General features: G+C 34.8%; 2 protein-coding genes across 9 annotated transcripts; both read right to left on the reverse strand.

Annotated features, from left to right (window-relative positions):
- Positions 1-235: 235 nt before the first annotated feature.
- On the reverse strand, positions 236-7,805 carry LOC130951751 (alpha-L-fucosidase 2). Of its 5 annotated transcripts, none has more exons than XM_057880469.1 (13): positions 7,450-7,805; positions 6,066-6,453; positions 4,842-4,971; positions 4,564-4,762; positions 3,698-3,843; positions 2,602-3,497; positions 2,371-2,503; positions 2,065-2,223; positions 1,750-1,974; positions 1,566-1,667; positions 1,296-1,431; positions 933-1,128; positions 236-770 (listed from the first exon to the last, which is right to left on the reverse strand). In XM_057880469.1, exons 3-13 carry the CDS (start codon positions 4,926-4,928, stop codon positions 467-469), a joined length of 2,583 nt encoding a protein of 860 aa, XP_057736452.1. In that variant the 5' UTR covers positions 4,929-4,971; positions 6,066-6,453; positions 7,450-7,805; the 3' UTR covers positions 236-466. The 5 variants fall into 5 exon arrangements, with proteins under 5 accessions (XP_057736452.1, XP_057736450.1, XP_057736454.1 ...); XM_057880467.1 differs by having other exon boundaries at positions 7,432-7,805; XM_057880471.1 differs by lacking the exon at positions 4,842-4,971 and having other exon boundaries at positions 4,564-4,840; positions 7,432-7,805.
- A 2,946-nt stretch (positions 7,806-10,751) lies between these two features.
- LOC130947520 (alpha-L-fucosidase 2-like) lies at positions 10,752-15,737 on the reverse strand. 4 transcript variants are annotated; one of them, XM_057876215.1, is made up of 11 exons: positions 15,492-15,737; positions 15,248-15,401; positions 14,674-14,819; positions 13,506-14,338; positions 13,182-13,314; positions 12,865-13,023; positions 12,403-12,627; positions 12,219-12,320; positions 11,743-11,878; positions 11,234-11,429; positions 10,752-11,142 (listed from the first exon to the last, which is right to left on the reverse strand). In XM_057876215.1, the coding sequence occupies exons 1-11, from the start codon at positions 15,588-15,590 to the stop codon at positions 10,830-10,832; spliced, it is 2,496 nt and encodes an 831-aa protein (XP_057732198.1). In that variant the 5' UTR covers positions 15,591-15,737; the 3' UTR covers positions 10,752-10,829. The 4 variants fall into 4 exon arrangements, with proteins under 4 accessions (XP_057732198.1, XP_057732197.1, XP_057732199.1 ...); XM_057876214.1 differs by having other exon boundaries at positions 15,248-15,422; XM_057876216.1 differs by having other exon boundaries at positions 14,685-14,819; positions 15,492-15,553.
- Positions 15,738-21,734: the final 5,997 nt, after the last annotated feature.

Raw genomic sequence — 21,734 nt, forward strand, 5'->3', positions numbered from 1 at the left:
ATTTTATTCACCCTTTTTTAATCAGGTGATTAGCTCATTCATCCGCTTAAAAATTCATTGGTCAATGGCCAACAGAATAAAACATATGCTTAATCAATTGCACAATTTGGAAAGCCTAACTCCTAAGCTTTACTCTGTAAGATCTTGATACTCAAAATAAGTAAATAACATTAATGGTCCATTCACGTGTAGCTGAATAAAGAAAATATAGGTCTTTTTAGGTATTGAAACAAATGGTAGTATTATACTATTAAATGCCTTTATACCCTCAACTGTTGTGCAAATACATTGATCGAATATTTCACTGTTAAATTACATGATCCGTGGCTAAGATAACACTCTTCTAGGAAGAATACAATTATAAATCATTATAAAATGAAATGAAATGAATCAAGATGTACCAAATGAATGCAAGCTCCTTAGTGGAATTATTGACCAGGTTGGAAGAAAGATTTCAATGAATCACTTAAAGAGAGTATGTCTTCACACACTTCAACTGATTATTGTAAGAGTAAACTATGCCTGGTGATAATTCAGCTAGCACCATGGTTTCTCTATGGTGTAGTCTCACTTGGGATTTCTGGTTTTCTGACCAAAGCCCAACTTCATGCAGATCACCTTCTTTCCAGCATATGTTCACTGTGATCCCGCCACGTGCTTTCAATCCTTTCACGCAGCCGTTCGGCCATTTGTCGCGAGGCAATGCCGGAAGCAAGTAAAGGTCCTTCATTGTGCTCTGAACAAGCATTTCTGCAACTGCTGCTGAGAAACTGAAAACAAACCATTTGTCAACACTCAACAGGTTTCTAGAGCAAGAGTTTTATTTATGATCAGTATATAGTTATACTTCAGCTCAAGCTTTTATATGGTGTTAGTGAAGTTGACAAGATAGAAAAATGGTAGAGCTCTTTCATAAATATGATGTGGTTTACCCAAAGTTAGCATCAATCTGGAATGGAGGATGTGTAGTGAAGAGGTTACTGTAGAGTCCTCCTTCATAGTTACTTTCATGAAAAGGGTCCACCAATACAATCAAGTGCTTTAACATGCGATATGCATGCTCACTGTTCTTAAGTCTTGCCCATAACGCAGCTTTCCAAGTTGTTGACCACCCTGGACCTTCCTCTCCTGAATCACAGTGCAAAATTGGCAACCCATGTTGAATTATTTTATAGTACCAAGGATAAAAATTTGCAGCTTTATGTCACAAGGTAACATAAACATAGTAGTATTGTAAGAAATATCAGGCATGCATATTGTAAGAAAAAGTTAAATGTTCACACCAAAACACAAACCTCTTTTAATTAGAGTATAATCTGCGGCTTTACAGAGGTCAGGAGTTTTGTCAGGAGTTATTGTGTGCCCTGGAAACAGGCCAAATAAATGTGAAACATGTCTATGATGTATTTCAGGGTCTTGGAAATCTTCTGCCTGAAAAACAAATAAGGTCTTAAGTTAGCATGTTGTTTAAAACCAACATAGAATGCAAGACCTTATTTATTCTCTGTTGATCAGTGAAATAAGAATAAATACCATGGACAACAGAGAATGGAGGGCATACATACCCATTCCATAATGGAACCATCACTAGCAATTTTTGTTGGTGGAAGCTTGGACTGAACCTCAGTTACCCTTTTGATAATAGCATCATTGCTTGTCCCCAGAACCTGCATTTGAGGAACTTATTGACCAAGATAAAATCAGGATAACAGGAAACAACCGTTGCTTTGAGCACAAGATCAACTTCACCTCAGCAGCAGATACAATTGAAGAGAAAACTTCTTTGATGATCGATATGTCCATAGTAGTCGAGTAGCTCACACTGGCAGGCTTTTGATCTGGTGCAATGAACATGTGCTCTGGTGAAGTTGATGGGTTGGTTTCTAATAATCCATTAGGACCTTCAATCAACCAATCCAACAGAAACGAAGTACAACCTTCCAATAAAGGATATGCCTTATTTTTTAGAAAATCCTAATATGAAACAAAAATCACTCATTACTATAGATATGAATACCCCAAAAAAGGAAAGGAAATACTAATGCAAGTGCCTTCATAACTTACTTTGTCCATTGTATAAGTATAATGCTCCCATAGATGGGTACAAAGCCAAGCTCCACCCATTGGCCATAATGCCCAAACTGCAAGACCTCGATCTGGGGACGATTTAGCCCATATGTCAGAAACTTGATGTGCAACCCAACCGTTTGCTTCATAGTTCACCTGTATACAGTATCAAATGGTGTTCAGGATGCAATATATGAAATCCATGAGATGATGGCTAGATTGCTGTGCAAATGGCTATATGCTATAATAACCTATATTTCGTTTGCTTCAAATGGAGTCGAGGAGAGAAGAAGGAGGAAATACCTTTGCAGTTTTACTACCAGTGACTGACAAAGAGGAAATGTAATCAAATAATGGCTCTTGACATTCATGTAGATTGCAAGCAAGAGTTGGCCAATAGTTCATTTGAAGATTAATGTTCAAGTGAGGCGCACCGCTGCATGATAACAAAGGAATACAAGTTACAAACTCTACTGCATTCCTGCTAATACAGAAATTAGTATTAAATGAAATGAACATGATAGAAAAACATACTCCCATGCAGGCTCAAGATTCTTGTTCCATATGCCCTGTAGGTTTGAGACCTGAGTTCCAGCACGCGAACTAGAAATTAGTATATACCTACCATATTGAAACAAGAGCTCCACAAATGAAGGATCTTCATCTGTTTGAAAAGAGCTGATTCTCGCCGAAGTTGGAATGGTTTGAGGGATGTTAGATTGAGAGGAAGCCAATTTCCTATCCTTCACAGCAGCCTTGCTGCTTTTTGAGAGTTGCAACGACACACGATGAAATAGATTTTGATAGTCATCCAAGTGGCGTGCATAAAGGTTAGCATATGACAACTTTTTAACCGATATCATTGTATTGAGGGAATCTGAAGTAGGATTCTTCTTAGAGTTTTCAGGCTTAGTGAATGGCCCATCAAATGAAGAAGAAGCTGTCAGAAGCAAAATAGCAGAATCTGAACCTTCAATCCTAAGCTTTGGACCTTCCAAAACATGCACAACCCCCTTCTCACCAGTAATTTGTACATCAAGGACAGCAGAAAACTTAATTCCCTTCGGATCAATACTTGAATTAGCCATCGATGAAGGTGGTGACTTTGCATTCGGTGGTATCCTTCTGCTAGGACAACTTCCTTCCATTATTACCTGATTTTGGCCACTAACTTGCAAATTGTGAGGTAATTTGCTATCCAAAGACACTGTAAATGACAAAGAAGCTGGCTTGCTTGCAGAAATCCTTGACACTATCACTTGGTCTGGATTAGAAGCAAAATGTTCTCTGCTGAATTCAACATCACCAACAGAGTATTTTACTTTTGCTGTTGCAGTATCCAAATCCAGCTCTCTGTAGTAAGACTCATTCGAGTATGCAGCATGAGAATCGTCAAATTCTAGCTTGATATCACCAAGAAGTTGGTATACCTTCACATTAAGACATAACAGTTAGAGATGATTACCAACAATGACTAATTTAAAGCTTCTACCAACTCAGAAAAATGAGAATCCTAGTTGAATAAAAGCATGTAACTTATATATTAACAATTTAGCAATAACATATCATGCTGCTGGGTTGTCAAAACTTATTTTGGTGATGGATATATTTACTGTAACAAATTACTTACAGCAGAAGGCTCTCCTGACAAATTGACAGCTTCTTCTGTAGCTTGAGAGTAATTTCTGTTATCAACAAGTTTTCTAACTTTAGCCAATGCTGCTGGAGCACTGCTGTTGGTGTAATCGCCAGGCATTCCAGTCCAAAGTGTGTCCTCTGTTAAAGCAATTCAAGAACCATCATGGTCTCAAATAAATGATAGCAATCTACTTTCAAACTCCAAAAGAATATGAATCAAAATCTAATTGTTTTTTTTTTTATCCCATGTTGAGTTTCTAGCAACAAACTAAACTGCCCAGAGACAGCATTCTATCAATTATTTTTAAGTCATAATTAATGGCTTGTATCAGTATACATACCGTTTTAAAGGTTTTAAGATTTTTGTGAAAATAATATTTTATGTTAATAATTTAAATATGAATAAAAGAGAAACTGACTACTTATTTAACAGTTTAGTCTTTTCAAAATGCACGTGATATAGCTTGGTCCATAAAAGATTTTGAGATATATATACACACACTACATGTTGACATCTTTTGGATCATTCATTTTTATTTTTCATGCTCACAGTTTATTTATCATGTGACATTATTCGGAGACTAACACAATGCCATATGCATCTTTTAAGAACTAGACAAAAGAACATATTAGAGTAATTAAGTAATATTATACATTATACTAATATAAATCATAAATGTATATTTGGGAATTAAATAACCAGTCTATTCAAAATAAAACTTACCTAAAATAATTGTTTTCCTAGAGGGAGAAAAAAAAAGCTGATGAAAATATCCAAAAGAACACGAAAAGATAAGATCCAGCAAAAAGTGTGCAAGATTTGGACTTTCTAAAAAAGAAAGACACTTTAAGACTAACCATTTAGCTGGAGAAGCTCCGATGAAACACCACCCCAAATCATAGCCCCAAGACGGCCATTTCCGATGGGTATGGCATCGGTCCAGTTGATTGCAGCTTCAGAGAACGTAACCTTCAATGGCCTGCTACCACCACCACCACCATCCTCTTCCTCCATTCCACTTATTGTCCTCCACCACTCTTTCTGTGGGGCTCTCTCCTCCATTGCAAAAGAAACAGATATTCAGAAAAAGGCAGAGATTCAGAAAGAGCAGCAGGGGTACGGTTTAGCTACTTACTGGTTTTGAGGAATGAGAAGGTGAAGCATAGAAAAGAAACAACAGCAGAGTCAGCAATAGCCTTGCAGGAACTTGAACTGAAGTCATCGAAGCGGGAATGATACAATGCAATCACAAAAGAATATAATGCCTAATGCAACAACACAATTAGTTACAATTAAGCACACTATGGTAAGTAATAATATTATAATGAAATAATTAAAGGTAAAGTATATTATACTCAAGAAATGATGATGAAAAGAACATCAACCTCGTAAGTCGTAAAGAGAAAGGAGAATCTTGTTGGCGGTGGGAGTGGGAAGAAGAAGAAGAAGTAGTAGTAAATAAATAAATGGCACGTGAAGGTGCAGGATAAGTCCGGTGGGAGCTGCAACCTGCGGGGCAATCCAGACTGTATGGTTTTGTATACATAGATAGATAGATGTACTAAGATTTACTATATGATATGATTTTGATGATATTTATATTTAAATTTAAATAAAAGAGGAGTACTAAATTACTAATTATTAAGAGTTCAACAAATTTTATAATTTATAGTTATTAATTAATTATTATTAATATTTTTAATAATATAAAATTATATATAATAATATAAAATAATTTATTTTTTTAATTAAATACTATTGTTCTCTAAGCTTTCTCTAAATGAAATAAAAGAGAATGGTTTGGTGGGATGCATTTTGGGATGGACAAGAAGCCAAGAAGGACAGTAGTAGGCGCCTAGGCGGTGGATACGGTGAGCTAATATTGCATTTAAGAAGGAAAATCTCCCTCTTTACACACTATCCATCACTCAATAAGTAACAATCAAATAGGGGTGTTCGCGGTGCGGTTTGGTTCGGTTTTTGAGAGAAAAGTCATCCGATCCGATCGTCTAATTAAACTGCGGTTCGGTTTGGTTCGATTTTTTTATTGAAGCCATCCGAACCAAACCAAACCAATTAAAATCGGTTTGGTTTGGTTCGGTTTGTTCGGTTTTTTTTAATCAATTCAAAAAAATACTACCATACTATTTCACAAAATTATAACATTGAAATCAACAAACACAAATACACAATAGCTAACAAAGTATTGGTCTAATGAAATGTAAGGACAAAAGGAATTCAAATACAACAATTAAAGAAGTTTAAAAGTTCAATAGTCAACACAACTGAAAATAAAAATAAATTTCCATTAAAAGATAGTCAAGTTATACATTCTAATAATAAAGAGAACAATTCATACCATGATACATGTGCCCAAATCAATGAATCAACTCAAAGTTTAATTCTCTTCATCCAACAAGGAAGCAGACATAGAAAAACCTGCTGAGCAACAAAATTACATTGCCATAGAGAAGGTGAATCCTGAAGAAAAAAATTCTTCTGCCAGAGAAGAAGGTGGTGATGTCAATGGAATTCAAGAAGAGTCTTCAGAGTCATTGTTTTCGCTGTTGACTGATTATAGGAAACCAATTTCATCGGCTGAAATAACGGAGACCGAAGTTAATAGCCTGAGGCAGGACAAGAAAGAAGAAACTCAAGAAAGGGATCATGATGTTTCCTCTGTGTTGAATCCAATTGAGAATTTTGATACACAAGGGAGGGTGGCCAAATCCACATTGCTTAAGTCACTGAAGAACAATGATAAAGAAAACATCAACAATTCAGCAGTGGAGGACATAGCAATATCCCTCAGTCTAGAGCCAAATATGAAGCTCTCAAAACGCAAGGCAAGACAGAAGGCGAATGATAACAAGCAAGAGATTGGCGTTGACACATCAATGAATCAACTCAAAGTTTAAGAGCATATAAGTCATGCTAACAAAAAAGGTGAATCTTGAATCATATCAGTTATCAGAACCTTCTATGCAACAATAAGAGCAAGACTGCAATTAGATCCATCAATCCAGCAACCATCTAATCAACCCATTGATACATACATACATACATACATACATACTTAATCTATCATCTAGAATCACCTGATTAAAATAAATTTTAAGAGTAAACACTCAACATGATAAAGAATAAAGACATCTACAAAATTTTCTAATTTGATTAATAAAGACATCTATTCAATTCAGAATTACCTCATCAATACTCAATAATAGCAGCAGTGAAATAGAAGTGAAACATATTCAAGGAAGGAAGAAGAAAAAACCAAAATAGTGCTAAGCAAGAGCAACAATGAATCAACAAACAAGAATACCAACAATAAAGTAAACAATACCAACAAACAGCAACAATGAAGCAATGATTATTGAACAAAAATTAGTGAAATTACATAGTAACTCATCAGTATGATTAACAAAATTTCAAAACAAGCAAAATAAATGCAGAAAACCAAAAATCAATTCAGAATCACAGAATCACAGAATCAAAATCAGAGAATCATAGAATTTGAACTAAGCAAAACAAGCAAATTTGAACCCAGCAACTCAGAAGCATAGAATCAAAGTTATTAACAAGAAACTAACAAAACCCTAAACAAATCCAGCAACTCAGAATCATAGAAATTATAATTAACAAAATAAAACCCTAACTATTTCATAATTATAAACCCAATATGTCTAATTAGCTTCAGATACATAGAAGGAGAGAAATGCTACTAGTTTGTGGCGTCTCACTGGCGTGGTGCTCTGCCCTGTTGAGTCAATGGGTGGTGGCGTGTTGCTGGCCTGCTGGGTCAGAGGGTGGCGTGCTGGCTTGAAGAGGAAGGCTTTGCAGTGGTGGGACTTGGGAGGATCTCTGCTCTGTCCGCGAAGAGGAAGGCTTCGGCGTTGGGATTCGGAGAAAGGCTTCGCGGTGGTGAGACTTGGGAGGAACGTGGGTGTCGCAGCCTCGCAGGTGTGGAGACTCAAGGACGTGGGTCGCGCAGAGGGAGAGATTTGGAGAAGAGAGAGCTACTGAGCTAGTTTGGATTGGGGATTTGGGGGTTAGGGCGCTGGATGCACACTCGCGCAGCACTGCAGTAGCACTCGTTTCATTCGTCTGGGGGGTGAGGGTCTGGGGAGATAGGGTTAGTAATTTTTAGGGTTTTGCCAAACCGGTTCGGTTCGGTTCGATTCGGTTAGGGTTTTCATGGTCAAAACCAAAAACCGAATCGAACCGCAAAAAAACAACAAAATAAGATTTTTTTGGTTTTTTCGGTTTTCAATTTATTCGGTTTTTGATTATTTCGGTTCGGTTTGTCGATTTAGTTCGGTCCAGATTGATTTTGAACACCCCTACAATCAAAGACCCAATTTATTTTCTTTTCAGATCATACAGGTAAAATTGTTTTACCAATTATTAAATCATTTATAAAAGATACTTTTTAAAATTTAATGATATTTTAAATATCACAAAAAATAGAAAATATCTTTGTTTTATGAGTAACAAATACTTTTTGGATTTGATTTGAAATTTTATAAAAATATAATTTTTTATTTTAAAAATATTTTTTACTATTAATAAAATTTATTTATTTAATATAAAATTACTAAATTTTAGTAATAAAAGGTCACTTTTTTAATTAGGTTTGTAAAAAATTTCCATTAAAATTCAATTTTTAAAATTTTTTGCGAATACATATTTAAAGACCGGTAAGGTAGTTTGGAAATGTTTCAATTTTCAAAGGTATTTTTTCGTAAACAAATTTAAAAAAAATTATTAATGATTTAATAGTTTGGAGATATTTTTTTGTAGCTTATTTATTTCTTAAATGGAAATGTGGGACTGTATATTCAAAAGTATAAAATCAATGCTAGCGTTAAATTTTAAATTCATTGTATCAAAAGTTAAACTCACCAACCAAACCATTTCTTATTTGGTTTTGTTGAAAGCGCTGAAATCTATCTACTTATAAACGCGTTTCACTGTACTGCATTCAGATCTTAGATAATAAATAGAAACGAAAATGAGATGTTCCAACTTCCAACCGGTTTAGGTTTAGGCACTGGCAACAACTCACCAAGTTTGTGCCATATATGTATCCAACAGTTCGGCGATGATCATTATCCCCATACATAAATAATATCAGCATGCTGAGGCTTCTGCTGTGGGGTCACATGCCCAAATAGCCCACTAGCATTTATTGTTTTAATTGCTACTTCTTAATTATCTCTGAGGGTGCCTATAAAATTTAAAAGTTAAAAGTTAAATGTTTTAGATACTCAAATCGTAAATGTCACACCCACTATTAGTTTAAATACAACTAGAGTCAGATTCACGCAAAATTAATTATACTTTACGGTATAATTTAATGAATATTATATTATTTAAAAATTAATTAGATAATATATAATTTAATGTTAAATTTAAATTATTTATATTAAAAATATTTTACAGAATATTTATTTGATAATTTGTATATAATTTTATATAATTATAGTACTCATACTTTGTCTTCTCATATAATGTTCTTTACTTTGCAAATAATTAAAAAAAATTAAAAAAAATGAATGAGAATGAAAAATACCAAAAATATAATATCAAACTATATCATGATATATTTAAAAATATACTTAATAAAGAGATGTGTCAAATTTAAACTTACTTCGATTTAAAAAAATAAATAAAAATAAAAAATATCAAAAATATAATATAAAATTATGACTTAAGTTTATAATCATTTAGTAAAAAAATATGTAAAATTTAAATTTATTTAAAAGAGTAAGATAAGTATATTATTAATATGTATACGTTGTAAAATTTTAATATTAATAATTAAAATTTTTATAATTACTATTATTATAATATTTTTAATGTATATTATTGTATTTAATTAATATTTATGTTTTAGTGAATAATAATAAATAAGTTATTTTATTTTTTTAAAATTTTATCAAATGATAATTGGTTGATTTTTAAGTTTTGTCAACTCATTAAAATTGCTTATGTGATATAATTAGAAGAAAAATATATGATTTAAATTTATTGTATAAAAAATTAGTATCAATTTTTATATAATAAAAATAGATAGGTAGATTGTGTTCACTACTGTGTCAGGAAAGTGATGTAGTGACACTTTGCTTAACTTTTAAGTTGGTATCACATATGTAAAGTAATCCAAATTAAATGACATAGTAAAAGCAATTAATTTTGTTTGCTGGCGTAATGCAGTTGAAATTAAGAACTACTCTTTCTCATACTATTCAATTTTAAAAACAAAAAATTTAATTTTCAAATATGAATCAAAATACCGCAAGCAAGTAACTTCAATCAAGTACTAATGAACATAGTTTCTTTTAGAATCCATGTGACCCAAAAAAAAATTAAGATTTTAAGGGAGAAGCAGGTGTCGCGGTCATACAAAGAAAAACGTTATAAAAAGTGAGTTGGTATTAATCCTTTTAGTTGTTGATGATTATGTCGAAAATAGCAGGAAATTGATCATGTTTGTGTTTGGGTTTGTCTTTGTTTTTGTTAATGTGCCTGTTTATTTGTTGCTCCACGTTACTTTCTTTGTTTTAAAAAAAATTAAGATTTTGCTAGGAATATTTGTTAAGAATCTAAGAGTAAAAGATTTTTATTGAGAAAACAAAGATTTTAAGTTTTCCAATGATATATATAATATACGAGTTTGAACGTATACGTCATTACGTTACCTCAAGAATATACTTCAATTTGAGAAAGCCTGCGGTTTATAGTTTCTTCCGTAAGATCTTGATACTCAACGTAAGTGGTCTAATCACATGAAGCTGAACTAAAAAAATAATGATGTTTTTTTATCGTTTGTATTAAAAAAATGGTAGCATTATTAACGGGTTTTATAGTTTATAGTTTGGTGGAAACTCAGGTGCAGTAGACTTCACGTGAAATTGATACTGAGAGTCGTTAAATAACTTGACTGATTTAACTGAATTTTTATCTAACGGCTCTCAACTATGAACTTTATGTGAAATCAACTGCATCTGAGTTTTCACCTTATAGTTTATACCCTCCATCGTAATGTAAATTCATTATATTGATTTACATATTCCAAGGTTAATTGGTTGAACTACCAAAAAATTTTCAAGGATTCAATTCAGCAATGGAATATGTCTTCAGTCTTCACACACTTCAACTGATTATTGTAAGAGTAAACTATGCCTGGTGATAATTCTGCTAGCACCATGGTTTCTCTATGGTGTAGTCTCACTTGGGATTTCTGGTTTTCTGACCATAGCCCAACTTCATGCAGATCACCTTCTTTCCAGCATATGTTCACTGTGATCCCGCCACGTGCTTTCAATCCTTTCACGCAGCCGTTCAGCCATTTGTCGCGAGGCAATGCCGGAAGCAAGTAAAGGTCCTTCATTGTGCTCTGAACAAGCATTTCTGCAACTGCTGCTGAGAAACTGGCAACACACAATGTTTTGTTTTCAGTTCAAGCCTTCATATGGTGGAAATACAAATATGATACAGTTCTTCTAAAATGATGGTGCTTACCCAAAGTTTGCATCAATTTGGAAAGGGGGATGTGCAGTGAACAGGTTACTGTAGAGTCCTCCTTCAAATCTAACTTCATGTTCAGGGTTCACCAAGACAATCAAGTGCTTTACCATGTGATATGCGTGCTCACTGTTGTTAAGACGTGCCCATAATGCAGCTTTCCAAGTTGTTGACCACCCTGGACCATCCTCTCCTGCAACAATGTTGAATTGTTTTCTAGTGTTAAAAGGATTAAAAACTCCAGAGAGATAGGGTAACATAAACATAACAATCTCTAATCTGATAAGGCTTGTAACTCCTATACTGTCATTAAAATAATCTTAACTATCACACTGCATCATTTATAACTGTTTTAAAATGATGAATAACTTACTTACAGCTATTAAGTTCTTTGAAATTTCAATAGTTTTCCATCATAACAAATAACAGCCATGCATGTTTTGCAAGGAAAAGTTAACCATTCATTACTGGAAACAAATTTAGAAGTAGAAGTTCGCATAACAAACCTCTTTTAATTAGTGAGAGATCTGCAGCTATACAGATGTCTGGAGTCTTTTCAGGAGTTATTGTGTGCCCCGGAAACAGGCCAAATAGGTGCGAAAGATGTCTATGATGCACTGCAGGATCCTGGAAATCTTCTGCCTGTCAGATAAATAAGATCTTAAATTTGGCATGGAGTTGAAAGCCAATGCTTAATGGTGGGACTTGATCACCCTAAATCAGAACAAAACAAATACCACATGGCAAAATCTGGCAAAATGTGTTGCCTCTAGTGATCAAAGGGAGTTAAAAGTCCAGTATATCTAAATTAATGAATTAAGTGAGAAACCAGAGAACATTTTTAACATATCTTGACTCAAAAATTTATGACAATGGGTTTATAGGTCTTTTGAAATATACACTATTCACTTAATCAATATGTGACCAAACTACTAACACTTTAAATTCTGACAAAATGGATAACAGAAAATGGAGGGCATACCCATTCCATAACAGATCCATCCCTAGCAATTTTTACTGGTGGCAGCTTGGACTGAGCCTCAGTTACTCTTTTGATAACAACATCATTACTTGTCCCCAAAACCTGTATTTGAGGAACTTATTTTCCAAGATTAAACTAGCATGGTAACTAATAAGCATAAGTTTGAGCAAATGATCTTTTTCACCTCAGCAGCAGATACAATTGATGAGAAAACTTCTTTGATGATTGACATGTCCATGGTTGTCGAGTAGCTCACACTGGCAGGCTTTTGATCTGGTGCAATGAACATGTGCTCCGGTGAAGTTGACGGGTTGGTTTCTAATAATTCATTACGGCCTTCAATCAACCAATCCAACAAAAATAAAGTGCATCCTTCCAACAAAGGATATGCCTTGTTTTTGAGAAACTCCTAATATGAAAGGAAAGTCAATGATCCTTTCAGTATTTCTATTTTGTCATACTGAAACCACAAATACAAAATGCAATGAATGGCTCTATAGGTTATAATAGTAAATGATATGCAAATTCAACAACTTGGGAAGATCTAAAATTGCTAAAACCACTTTTACATCTCCTCTCAAGACCAGCTTTGAGCTGATTCTTTAAATTGAGGCCTGGATAAGTTATTCAAAAGCCACAACTTAACTTTGTCCATTGTATAAGTATAATGCTCCCATAGATGGGTACAGAGCCAAGCTCCACCCATTGGCCATAATGCCCAGACCGCAGGACCTGCATATGCGGATGATTTAGCCCATATGTCAGAAACATGATGTGTAACCCAACCATTTGCTTTATAATTCACCTGTATAAAGGATCAAATGGATTTCAGGATACAACATATAAAATATTAAAATCCATGACATGGTGACCAAATGCTCTGCTAATGGCTATATGCTACAGCAGTCATTGTTTCTTTTGCTTTTGGCTTCAATTGGGGAAAAAGGTGAAAGTCGGAGATACCTTTGCAGTTTTACTTCCACTGACTGACAAAGAGGTAATGTAATCAAATAGCGGCTCTTGACACTCAAGTAAATTGCAAGGAAGAGATGGCCAATAGTTCATTTGAAGATTAATGTTCAAGTGAGGAGCACCACTGGATGACAAAAAAAAGAAGCAGATAAATTACTTATATATATATATGAAAGAAAAATCAATGATCCTTTCATACTCTCATGATAATTACTAATTAGCACACTTTTTGCTGTCTTTTTTATCTTGCCTTAGTTTAGGGGGTGGGTGGGGAGGCTACCTGGAAAATAAATGAACATAGATAGGAAAACATACTCCCATTTAGGCTTAAGTTCTTCGTTCCATATACCCTGTAGATTTGCCACCTGAGTTCCAGGACGTGAACTTGAAATAAGTAGATATCGACCATATTGAAACAAAAGCTCCACAAGTGAAGGATCTTCATCTGTTTGGAAAGATTTGACCCTTGCCGAAGTTGGAATGGTTTGAGAGGAAGGATTTGACCTTTTACAGAGTTTCAATGACACACGATGAAATAGGTTCTGATAGTCATCCAAGTGACGTGAATAAAGGTTAGCATATGACAATTTTTTAACTGACTTCATTGCATTGAGGGAGTCTGAAGTAGGGTCTTTCTTAGAGTCTTCAGGTTTTGTGAATGGTCCATCAAAAGAAGAAGAAGCTGTCAGAAGCAAAACAACAGAATCGGAACCTTCAATCCTTAATTTTGAACCTTCCAAAACATGCACAATCCCCTTTTCACCACTAATCTGTACATCAAGAGCAGCAGAAAATTGAATTCCCTTTAAATTGGCACTTGAATTCACTTTTGGTGGTTGCCTCTCACCAGGACAGCTTCCTTTCATTAGTACCAGATTTTGGCCACTAACTTGCAAACTGTGAGGTAATTTGCTATCCAAAGACACTGTTAATGATAACGAAGCTGGCTTGCTTGCAGAAATTCTTGACACTATTACTTGGTCTGGATAAGAAGCAAAATGTTCTCGACTATATTCTACATCACCCACGGAGTATTTTACTTTTGCTGTTGCCGTATCCAAATCCAGTTCTCTGTAGTAAGACTCGTTAGAGTATGCAGCATGAGAATCGTCAAACTCTAACTTGATATCACCAAGAAGTTGGTACATCTTCACAGGGGAAAAAAATCATAACAGTTAGAAATGACTCCCAAGTATGTTAAAGCGTCCATTAATTCATGTTCCAACTCCAAAAACCCAAATGATGACCACTAAAGCACATATTTAGGGAGTGGAGTAGACAACCTCAAAAATATGAGAATCCTAGTTAAATAAAATGATGTAAATTATATGTAACAAAATAGTCACCTACTCAATTCCCCATTGACAATATATAATTGTGTATCATGTTGTTGATTTGTCAACACCAAAAACCAGTTTAATATACAAATCATCATTTACAAATTATGCAGTGGGGATTATATTAACTATAACATAGTACATACAGCACCAGGACCTCCTGACAATTTGAGAGCTTCTTCTGTAGCGCCAGAGTAATTTCTGTTATCAACAAGTTTGTGGACTTCAGCCAGTGCTGCCGGAGCAGTGCTGTCGGTATAGTTGCCAGGTGTCCCAGTCCAAAGTGTGTCCTCTGTAAAGCAATTCAAAAGTCTTCATTTCAGCAAACAACATGCATCAGAAAGAGATAGCTGCTTGGTTTCCCTCTGCAGGATGCAGCATAACCTTATGCTTGATAGCTCACATATATAATTTTCAACAAAAACATTCAACTGTTATAGCAGATTTTTGCTCCTTATCCCCAATTAATCTAACCAACATCATGACAATGCCTTCCTATAAAAAATTAGTTATGTGTGATGTGAATAAATATTAAGTAGATGTGTAGTGATCAGTAGCATTTCTGATTTCTGAATATGTAATTTAGGATATGGCTATAATCAGTTTTCTATGCATGGTTTAGCCGAAATCTCTTCACTTTCATAAACATACATTCTAAACAAAAATATCCAGAATGAAATCAAAAGAAAGAAATATGATTTAGGGTGTTGGTTTACTAACCATTGAGCTGAATAAGTTCTGATGAAACGCCACCCCAAATCATGGCCCCAAGACGGCCATTTCCGATGGGTATGGCATCGGTCCAGTGAGTAGCACCCGCACAGAACGTAACCTTCAGGGGGACATCATCCTCCATATTCCACTCTCCGTTCTCCTTCATTGCAAAATCAACACACTACTTAACATCATGCACAGTAGAAGGATATAAATTATTGAAGTAGCAGTGCATGCTGCAACTACTTACTGTTAATGATGAGGAATGGGTGAGTGGAACATTGAAAGCTAACAGTACAAAGAGCAGTAGCCTTGCAACAACTGAAGATTGTTTTTCAATTGAAGTCATTTATTTGAGGCCCGTAGTGCCTGCACTTTCTCCCACAAAGTCCGATGAGAACAAATTGAGAATAATATTGATTAGAGAAAACTATTTTGAAGTGATAAACTGAGAATATTGGAAATGGAATTTTGCTTAGTAGACGTAGAATTTACATAGTACGTACCACTAAAAGTTAGTACATTCTTTCTCTGTAGCAAGCTAGTTATGTATAACTTCTCCTTTACTTGTCTACTGGTTTAGATTTTGGGTTAATACTGAAATTGGTTTTTTGAAAGAATTTTTTTTAAATTAGTTCTTAAAAGATTTTTTTAGTTATATTGATTCTTAAAAGATAAAACATAAGTCAAATTAATTTTTCTGATAATTAGATGATGACGTAGTAGGTTAATATCACGTGTTACAAAATGATTGGTTGACGTGTCAGGTTAGTGACACCTAACACGCCGCATGTCACTCAACATGTAAAAAAGTTATTTATAATCAAAATGGTCTTTGAACGTCCAGACGTAAGTCATTTTTATCTCTAAAATTTTAAAATTTAATCAAATTAGTCCTTATATAAATTTCTTTTATTTTTCTTTCATAATATTAAATTTAAATATTTTTTATAGTACTAATTTTAATATTATTTTTTAGACCTTAATAAACAAAATTCACTTTACATAAAATAATAAAAATAATTAAATTATTATAAAATTATTTTTGTTGTTTGTATTTTAAAATTTTACATTTTCAAATTGTAATTTTTTTTATAGTAAAATTCTTTTATTTAAACAAATTTATCAAATTATTGTTGATTATATATTTAAAAATTTAATATTTTAAATATCACTAAATAATATAATAGTTATTTTAAAATTCAAATATTTTAAATTTTTTAAAATTATAATTTGTATTATTGTTTAATTCATATAGTAGAACTCAATAATGGAAAAATCAATTTATGGGATCACTTGCTGAATCTTAATAGTTTAATTTTAATTTTTTTAAAATAACTACTATATTTATTCAGTGAAATCTAAAAGATTAAAATATTTAAAATAACTACTATATTTATTTAGTGAAATTTAAAATATTAAAACTAGTAATTACTTTAAATGAATATAATAGTTATTTTAAAAAAATAAAATATAGTAATTATTTTAAATGTTTTGATCTTTTACATCTTACTAAATAAACATAGTAGTTATTTTAAAAAAATAAAATTAAAATATTAAGAGTCAACAAATAATCCCACAAATCGGTTTTTCAATTATTAAATTCTACCATATAAATTAAACAATAATAAAAATTATAATTTTAAAAAATGTAAAAGATTTAAATTTTACAATAACTACTATATTATTTAGTGAGATTTAAAACATTAAATTTTTAAATTTATAATCAACAATAATTTGATAAATTCATTTAAATAAAAAAATATTACTATAAAAATTATAATTTGAAAATGTAAAATTTTAAAATACAAATGATAAAATAACTTTATAATAATTTAATTATTTTTATTATTTTACGTAAAGAAAATTTTATTTATTAAGGTCTAAAAAATAATATTAAAATTAGTACTATAAAAAAATTAAATTTAATATTATGAAAAAAATAAAAAAAATTATATAAGGACTAATTTGATTAAATTTTAAAATTTTAGAGATGAAAATAACTTACGTCTAGGTGTCACTAATCTGATACGTCAATCAATCATTTTGTAATACGTGGTATTAATCTATCAAATTATCATGTTACATGATATTTAATGTGATACGTCATCATCTAACTAATGGAAGAACTAATTTAACTACTGTACCGGCCTCTTGATCTCTTGTTATTGATTGGTGTTAGGCCAATTATATGGTACAGAGTTGGAAAACTTTTCTAAAACAATTCTATAGATGTATGGCTTGTTTCTCATCCACTCATATAGCATCTTTTGCCTTGGACCTTTCAGGTCCAACTTTCACTTTTTCCATCATAGACAATTTCATAAATCATAATCCCTAGAGCCAAGAGCATGAATTATAAAACTTTAATCCCTAACTTCTAAGACCTATAAAATAAAAAAAGAAATAAAGAAGAAATAAAGAGAAACTAGACTACACGTATATAGATGTGTTAGACTTATATGCGTATTTACGGATGTGCCACGGTGAGAATTTCAACATTTTTAAGATTCTGAAGCCTATTAAGATTCTAGAAGTCTTTTATATATATTTAACATTTTTCAAAATTAATTTTAAAAGGATCTTAAATTATTTTACTCATAAATTCCATATATCACTGTCTTACAAATAGTAATATCAGAAGTTAAATAGTAATATCAGAAATTGTTTTAATCTATACGTGAAAAATCCTCTGAACTATATGCTAATATATATTTTACCGCATAAGTTCAAAAATTTGACAAACATCTATAATTTATCTGTTTTTTTTTTTAAATATCTATTCACGATTCAACTCTTTTTACGTGCATCTTTTATCAATTTTAGAGTGAAATAGAGAGAGAGAAATGTAATTATGATGATGATGATGATGATAATGATGATAATTGTAAGGGGAGGATAAAATTTCAAAAGAACGTTGACAACATGTTGGCTATAAAAAATTAACTATATATATATATATATATATATATATATATATATACGAATAAAATTAAAAATTATCAAAATATTATGAATAAAAATAAAACAAGTTAAATATTTCGAATATTTTTAGAATTTTTCAAAAGCATATTATATGTCATTGTAAATATACACCATGAATAGGATAATATTTTTCTAAAGGCGTGTCACATTTTTTATTTTACGCTAAAAATCAGTTACTAAATTAGCCATTATATATTTATATATAAATGTATGTATTGTTTAATTTATTTTTAATATATATTTTATATTTAAATATATATTTTATATAGATATTAATTTAATGATTAATTTTTTTAATGTATATTTAATATAATTATTTTTATATGATAACTTCTAAATTAGGGTAAAAAACCATATTAAGCCAACAGGCTCAAAAAATTACGTAAATACGCCAAAGCAAAAATCGTTTCAGCAATAAGCCAGATCGTATTTTTATATAATTCGAACCAGGTTGGTTCGAACTCTATTTGTTAGTAAATCGAACCAGGTGAGTTCGAATTAGGGTTTTCTGTTGGTACTAAATCGAACCAGCCTGGTTCGAATTAGGAATGAAGGTAATTCGAACCAAGGTGGTTCGAATTATAGAGAGAGAAGGTTTGCATGTAATTCGAACCGGACTGGTTCGAATTACACCAATCATAGTTCGAACCAGGCCGGTTCGAACTATGTGTGAGACTGACTGAGCTGTGTATCTATGAACGAGGCAGATCCGAATCGGCCAAAGAGATGCGGCCTATGTCGCCAACCCGGACACAGTTTAATAAGAAAAAATAAACGCTAAACTGTTTCAAGATTCATTGATCATCCAAAATGAATGTCCCAGAACAGAAATAAAAAAAAAACATAGGTAAACAGACTATAACATAACAAAAAAAGTACAAACCACTATCATACATGATTGAACTTTAAAGAAAAAAATACATAATTAAAGAAGCCATATTCATTACAGCTCGCAACAATCAAACTAAAAGTCATGTGCACTAATGTAAATAATACTGACACTAACAACATGGGAAATAATCTAAATAACTCTAAGACTAGCAAGATGCGCACTAATGTAGATAATGCTAACACTAACAACATGCATACTAATGGTGTCCTGTCTGAGACGAGCCTCCAACCTGTGGGCAACTACGTCGCGTGTGTCCGGGTTGGCGACATAGGCCGCACCTCTTTGGCCGATTCGGATCCGCCGCGTCCATATTCGTCCGTATCCTAGTGGATCTAGGACGACCCTCTCTGGCACGCCTCATGGCAGGGTCTGGAATCACCGTGGGCCCGTCGTAAGGTGGCCAGAAGCCCTCCGGGATGGGAGGTGTGAATCCCATCCGATACACATTGAAGACCGAGCTAATCTGATAGACACTGTGAACGTAAGAGGTCCAGGTGACCCGTGAGTATGCACAGCACGCAAGTGCGTGCTGACACGGGAAATGAAGAGCCTGGAAGTACCCGCAGTCACATGTCCGAGAGGCAAGTGATACTCTGTAAGTACCCAAGGAGAAAGAACCAGTCGGAGTTGTCTCTGCTACAGTGAACTCGGAGTTATCCCGGTCATACAGCGTCACCGTGAAGCACCTGGCCGTCTTCATGTTGGCCTCAATACACTTCACCAAATGCTGACTGAATTGTTGTCCTGTTCCCATCTGGGCCTCAGCCTCTCTCCCCTTGCGAACAAACAGTTCCGCAAGCCTACAATATGTTGCCTTCACCAGGGATGCTACAGGGAGATTTCTGACCCCCTTCAGGATAGAGTTCACACACTCGGAGATGTTCGTCGTCATGTGACCGAATCTCCGCCCCTCATCACGATGCTGAGTCCACAACGAGTAATCAATCCGGTTCGCCCACTCACACATCGCCGGATCTTCAGATCGCAGGATATCAAACCAGTAATCAAATTCAACCTCGGTCTTCGCATACGCCGCGTTCACTAGTAGCCTCCTAGCGTCTTTGCCCTTGAAGGTTAGGGCAAAATTAGTCGCTACGTGTCGTATGCAGAATGCACGGTACGCAGATGGCGGTAGCCAACCGCCGTCAGGAGCCTCAAGCGCAGCCTTGATGCCGTTGTGCCTGTCCGATATAACCAGCAGACCGGGCTGCGGGGTCACGTGCTGTCGAAGGTGCGAGAGAAAGAATGTCCAGGATTCCGCATTCTCACCCTCTACTAGTGCGAATGCCACAGGTAGAATGTTGGAGTTCCCATCCTGTGCAATCCCGATGAGCAACGTTCCCCCATACTTCCCATACAAATGTGTGCCGTCAATGCTGATTAGCGGCTTGCAATGACGGAATGCCTCGATGCAGGGCGGGAAAGTCCAGAAAAGTCTGTGGAAGTACGCTTGAGATTCGTCCACCTGTCCTCCAACTCGAACCGGGCTCGTCTTTAGGACCGCAACACTCCCAGGCATCGTCAGCTGGACACCCAAGACCCACCTAGGCAGGTCGTTGTAGGACTCATCCCAGTCACCGTATATGAGGGCAATAGATTTCTGCTTCGCCATCCAAACCCTCCGGTAAGTCGGCCTAAAACCAAAGTGCGCTGCCGTGGCGTTCAGGAGCACCTTGATGCTCACGGATGCATCGGCCCTAACCATTGGCATAATGAACGCGGAAATCACATGATAATCCAAACTCCGGTGGTCACTCGAGATGGATGTGGCCAGGCAAGTGTGAGGTCCATTGTACCGTTTGACCTCCCAAATGCCCTTGCGCTTCCGGAGACTCAGTCGAATCAACCATGTGCACCCATTCCCAAACTCCGAACACTTGCCCACATACCGGCAGTGATCGGACTCCACCACCTTGTACTGTACCCCTCGCCGGATGCTGTAAGTCTTCACACTTAAAAGGGCCTCATCTTTATCCTGGAATTGCTGACCAACCTGGAACTCTGTCAGACCAGTAGTCCCTTCCGCATCTCTAGCTCCGAATCCAACAGCGTGCCCTAAAACCCCCTCATGTCTCATGGCGTCCAAGTCCAACGAGAAAAAATGTGGTGGATACTGCTGTGTGCCAGAGCTAGAACCACCTACCTCCAATGCAGGCCCAGTCACTCCAATATCATCAGCGCTATCATCGTCAATCATATCCGGCTCGACGTCATCCTCGTCTTCATCGTCCAAAAAACCGTCTCCTACGCCAACAGGTGCAACTCCCACTAAAGCGTTCGGCAAATTTTCCCTTTCCACTACCTCGTCGCCTTCGGTGGCATTGAGGTCAACAGCGAAAGATGGGGAGGCGACATGTTGGACCACTGGTTCGTACACAGGGACGGACGAGGAAGCAACGGCAGGCCGGGAACTAGAACCTGCTGCATTCGCTATAGTGTTCGTATTCCTGTTCGAACCGCCGGAGCTGGATACAACATCAACCAGCCGGGCCAACAACTCCGGTGTCCTCACCTCCGGAAACTGCCGCCGACAGAGAAACATTACTTGCAAGTCCGCATCATTATTAATCGTGAAGCAATCATACTTCACCGTATTCTGTAGCACCGTGACTGGAA

Source organism: Arachis stenosperma, chromosome 9 (genome assembly GCF_014773155.1).
Source record: "Arachis stenosperma cultivar V10309 chromosome 9, arast.V10309.gnm1.PFL2, whole genome shotgun sequence".
NCBI lineage: Eukaryota > Viridiplantae > Streptophyta > Magnoliopsida > Fabales > Fabaceae > Arachis > Arachis stenosperma.

What these genes read in the sequence shown, in the direction of transcription:
- LOC130947520 (XM_057876214.1), bottom strand. Translation starts at nt 15,590, where the DNA reads ATGACTTCAATTGAAAAACAATCTTCAGTTGTTGCAAGGCTACTGCTC. An exon ending in TGTCAGGAGGTCCTGGTGCT is followed by an intron (nt 14,339 to 14,673) that starts GTATGTACTATG and finishes TCCCCTGTGAAG; the next exon opens with ATGTACCAACTTCTTGGTGA. An exon ending in CAAATTGATGCAAACTTTGG is followed by an intron (nt 11,143 to 11,233) that starts GTAAGCACCATC and finishes GTGTGTTGCCAG; the next exon opens with TTTCTCAGCAGCAGTTGCAG.
- LOC130951751 (XM_057880469.1), bottom strand. Translation starts at nt 4,928, where the DNA reads ATGACTTCAGTTCAAGTTCCTGCAAGGCTATTGCTGACTCTGCTGTTG. An exon ending in GGAGCTTCTCCAGCTAAATG is followed by an intron (nt 3,844 to 4,563) that starts GTTAGTCTTAAA and finishes TTGCTTTAACAG; the next exon opens with AGGACACACTTTGGACTGGA. An exon ending in ATACTTATACAATGGACAAA is followed by an intron (nt 1,975 to 2,064) that starts GTAAGTTATGAA and finishes GTTTCATATTAG; the next exon opens with GATTTTCTAAAAAATAAGGC.